Source organism: Cyprinodon variegatus, unplaced genomic scaffold, assembly GCF_000732505.1.
Source record: "Cyprinodon variegatus isolate N-32 unplaced genomic scaffold, C_variegatus-1.0 Scaffold286, whole genome shotgun sequence".
In the NCBI taxonomy this organism is placed as follows: domain Eukaryota; kingdom Metazoa; phylum Chordata; class Actinopteri; order Cyprinodontiformes; family Cyprinodontidae; genus Cyprinodon; species Cyprinodon variegatus.
In genome coordinates, this window is record NW_015150739.1 from 149,165 (window position 1) to 153,736 (window position 4,572).

Sequence of the window (4,572 nt, forward strand, 5' to 3'; positions counted from 1 at the left end):
AAATTGCTAAGAAATTGAAGATTTACTACAACAGTGTGTACTACTCCCTTCAGAGGACAGCACAAACAGGCTACTGCGGGTACTTTTTAATGAAGATGCCAGTTGGGGACCTGTGAGACGTCTGTTTCTCAAACTAGTGACTAATGTACTTATCTTCTTGCTCAGTTGTGCAACGCGGCCTCCCACTTCTTTTTCTACTCTGGTTAAAACCTGTTTGTGGAGCAGGAAAAAGACTAATACAAAGTGAATCCAGTAGAACTTTTTATTGTCTATCTGGAATGGGGGACAATAGTTGAATAAACTTTTGGCTCTCAAAATGGTATCGCTGCCCTATTTGTCGGTATTGCAATACACATACCACCATTTTAGTGCTGGATCAGAGCCCTGCCCGATACTGGTATTGGTATCGGTGCAATACTAGACTGTAGTTAAGGTAATGGTAAACTATGTAAATAAATCGCAATCAAAATACTGGTTGAAAAAAAATAAAATCTAAAATTATGATTTTTGGGAAAATGTTTCAGCCCTACTTCAGAGTCATTCCATCTTAGTATTAATCTAGTGTCTATAGAGGTTATTCCAGATCATTAGCCAACAAACATTACAAAGACCACAAAGCACATCAGAGAGAACAGAAATACAGATACAGTTAGGTTAAAGGAAAGTTAGGTTATTGCAGTGTTTCCCAAGTGGGGGTACACGTACCTCAAGTGGTCCGCAAGTGCATTGCAAGGAGTACATGAAAATATTTAATTTCTTAGGTAGAAAGGTAAAATATGGCTAGGATCTGTTTTGTTTTGTGAGGACCAAATTGAAAAAATAAAAAAAAGCCTTAATCAACTAAAAAGTTATGTTTTTTTTATATTTTTGAATTCACCTTCAGCTGTGACACACATCAATACCAAGCAGAGGAACATACTGGATGTAGAGGATAGCCTGGTATGAGCTGTTTTACACACAAAGCTATAGGAGCTCAAAGCAGCTCAGGTGTTTTGGTGAAAACAAAGTAACACTTTATTTTGTTCCCCATTAATCAAGTTTAAATCTGACTATAAGGGAGTTACAAGTTTTATAATTACAGGTTTATAATATGACTTTATTTTGTATTTATTTTGATTCCTTGCTAACTTCAAGGCAACATAAATATGTTTTTTTTTTTTTTTTTTATTTGAGCTGGAAAGAATAAAATGCAAAATAATTGGAAGCTCAAGTTAAAAAGATCAATTAAAATAGTCTTTATAATCAGTTATTGTATGTTCCAATTTTGGACAATCATCAATACTTTTGAATGAGAGGGGTACTCATGGTAACAAAAAATGCCCAAAACGGTACACAAGTCCAAAAAGTTTGAGAATCATTGGGTTATAGAACAGTAGCTGAAACTCTGTAAAATCACAGAAAGAAACTATCTGGAAAAAAAAAAAGAAAGATAACGGAAAAATGGCAAACCAATTAGGTGACTTTAGTGTTTCCATTAAGCCATAATTGCCAAATGAAAATAATCTGCAAATAACCTCTGTGTTATTACACCATATGGATGAGTTTAGAGTTATCCCGAGGTTTGGGACCATAAATCTCTGGGTGACTCAGACATGCCGGTCAATGAGGGGGAGAGGATAAACACTTCTTCTGGAGGAGTCTTAGACAAACAAATCTGGAAGATTTAAGAATAGCTTGGGTGGCTCACAGGAGGCTTTGTGGACACTAATGCAGAAATATGCTCAAGCTGCGCCATCATGTGGTAGAAAATAAACATTGTGCTCATCATCGGGTTCTTGATGCAAGGTGTAACACATATGGTTGTTGGATATAATCTATGAAAGGAAATTATTAAAAAAAAATTATTATTATTTTTAAGATAATGAGATTGCTCTTCTTTTTAAACTTTCAGGGATGCTTTGGAATGGAAACCCTGTTCCAAAGAGGGAAGGAATATCCGATATATACCCAAAAGAGGCTAAACATCACCACAAAGAAACTGACCTGTATTTGCCTGTTCTAACTTGCACCCCTTTCATGCCACAGCATTGGGCTCCTCCTACATCGTTCACAAGATCATCTCCAATCATAAGAGCCTAAAATGAAAGCAGAAGAAGAAAAGAACATTTGTATATTAGCTGAGAGAGTTCAATGCTCTCCCTTACTCGTTGAACCATGTTGAAAAAACAATGTTTTAAGTACTGGTAATTATTGTTATCTTTCTTTTCTCATTTCTAATAGCTTAAAGAACAGATATCTCCTTTTAATGGGATATATATATATATATATAAGGACCATTATCTCATTAACTTAACTTATATTACTTTAATTATATAATATTTGACACACTATATAACAGTAATAACTTTTGCAATATCTAATGTGCAATTACAATTTAATACCCTGTGCAATAACCTGTTTTTATATTTAATACCCAGTGGGCGCTTCGAGGCATCTGATTTGCGGTCACATTTCACTGCGTACAAAGTAGCTACTTGGTTGAAGGAGAGACGCGCAGCAGCATTAACCGACAGCTACTTCGATGTGTGTTTAAGTAAAAGTTAGGAGACGGGTTGGTTAAAAAAAATTAAAGATACCACCGAAAACTCTGTTCGTCAGATATATGGAGCTTTTTAGATTAGATTGCAATTTTATTCAAGTTATTATTACAAAGGAAAAGGCTTGAGAAAACATATTTTAAATGTTGTGTTCTGCTTTATTTGTTAAAAAAGCTTGCCTTCTCAGAGGACCATGACTCACAGTTACATTTTAAATTTAACACATGTTTTCATATTGTACAGAAAGAATTAAGTTTCTGGCATCATATTAGTTAAGATGTTATTAAATCTTTTTAAACAGAGCACAGACAGAAGTAGGGAGAACTGCAAATTTAAACGTGAGACAGATTTACTGGGATATGCAACATGCAATAAAATATTACCCCATTTACACTACCCTTGAAAAACCGTGCAGAGACCGGTCCAAGCTCAGTAACTGAGATAACTTATCGTGTGTAAATGGAAAGCAAACTGAACTGAACTGAGCTAGACACAACCAGACCGCGCTAACTGCAGACCAGTTCCAGCGGTGGGCTCGGCTCGGTTTTTCCCTGGCTCGGTTCTCTGAGAACAAGAACGCATGAGCAGAACGCGTCATCTCCGTCTGGCTGCACATCCCGATTCACACTGCATTCAAGTAGTTGGTGGTAATGTCCGAGCTCGAACCGGTCTCGGCATGGATCGGTTTTTCAAGGGTAGTGTAAATGGGGTATATATCTCCAAGTTTACCAGAAAGTTTACAAGAAGAAAATATGCTATGCTATATTTAAAATGAAGTATATCCATATTTTTCTGGATGGATGGATGGAATTGAAATTATACCTTCTATGGATTTCTCTTGTGTTCTTAACAATAGGAAAGCATTTAATAGATACTGTATATGTTTGAGCTCATTTTTGGAAAATACAAAAACGTAATAAAAGCCTTTGGGTTGAGTAACTGTAGATCCATCAGCCGCTACCAGAGTGTTCCCACCAAATTTCATTAAAAAGTTACACCCTTGATTTGTATACACAGCGTGTATACAAAATAACAATTGCTCTGTGACAGCTCTCTGACATTTCTCTCAGCAGTGATCAATTGTAAACAGTGTCGGGGGGAAAAAAAACATGGTGCAAAAAGACATTGATATGGAAGTTAAGAGCATTTCAAATATGGTGCAAATATGCAGTATTTGGGTTTGGTATTATCAATATGATGCACCTTCTTCTTCTTTTTGACTATTGAGACGATGTAACGAGTACATTTCTCCACTGTGAGATCAATAAAGTCAATCAATCAAATAGTAAGACAAGATCCTGATGTTGACTTATGTGTCTGGCTTGAAATGGTTTATCCCATGTGTTTTCACGGTTACATGTGTAGTATGTCATGTTTGGTCTTCATGGTCAGGTACTGTGTTACTCACCTCATGTGGTTTCAGCCCCATGTCACTGAGAACACTCTGGAAGAAGGTTGGGGATGGCTTCCCAATTACTTCTGCCTTTAAGTCACAAGCATACTGGAAAAAAGGAAGCTTACTTTATAAATAGGACTGCAGAGGGGCAGTAGTTAATACTGCCTAACAGAGTAAGTGATAGAACAAATATACCTCAAGAGCCTTCATGTAAACACCGACGTCTAGTTTTAACCCATCTGTCTCCTTGTAGTATCTTCTAAGAAAGGAGAAAAGCCAGAAAATCAGAAGCATTTAGCTAATTCTGTGATATACATTTGGTCTGCCTTTATTACCCCTGGCCAAGGGAAAATAATATTGGCTTTTCCAATCCTATGAGGACCCGAAATGCCTCATTCAGATTCTGATAGGAAAAGTTTTCTGCTGCATCTGCAATGATCACACAGTTTGGGTTGGTCTTTTCAACAGCCTCAAACTCTTGAAGAAGTCCTGAAATAAAAAAAAAAAAGAGAAAAACAAAAACTTTCTTAAATTACATATACCTTAACAGCTGCATAAATGCTGTTTTTAGATACATTTACACCATCTACACTGGCCCACTTATGGACCCCTCCGAAAAAAGAAAAAAAAAAACCTTTT

At 36.3% G+C, this 4,572-nt stretch overlaps 1 protein-coding gene across 2 annotated transcripts in view; it reads right to left on the minus strand.

Annotated features, from left to right (window-relative positions):
• Positions 1 to 4,572, minus strand: part of lhpp (phospholysine phosphohistidine inorganic pyrophosphate phosphatase) — a 38,846-nt gene that overhangs the window by 29,848 nt on the left and 4,426 nt on the right. Inside the window, exons 3-6 of one of the 2 annotated variants that reach the window (XM_015383497.1) lie at positions 4,269 to 4,422; positions 4,129 to 4,189; positions 3,946 to 4,038; positions 1,984 to 2,075 (exon numbers count right to left, since the gene is read on the minus strand). In XM_015383497.1, the coding sequence (XP_015238983.1) occupies positions 1,984 to 2,075; positions 3,946 to 4,038; positions 4,129 to 4,189; positions 4,269 to 4,422 (400 nt within the window). Of the gene's footprint in view, positions 1 to 1,983; positions 2,076 to 3,945; positions 4,039 to 4,128; positions 4,193 to 4,268; positions 4,423 to 4,572 lie in introns of both variants that reach the window. The other variant, XM_015383496.1, reaches the window with a different exon arrangement.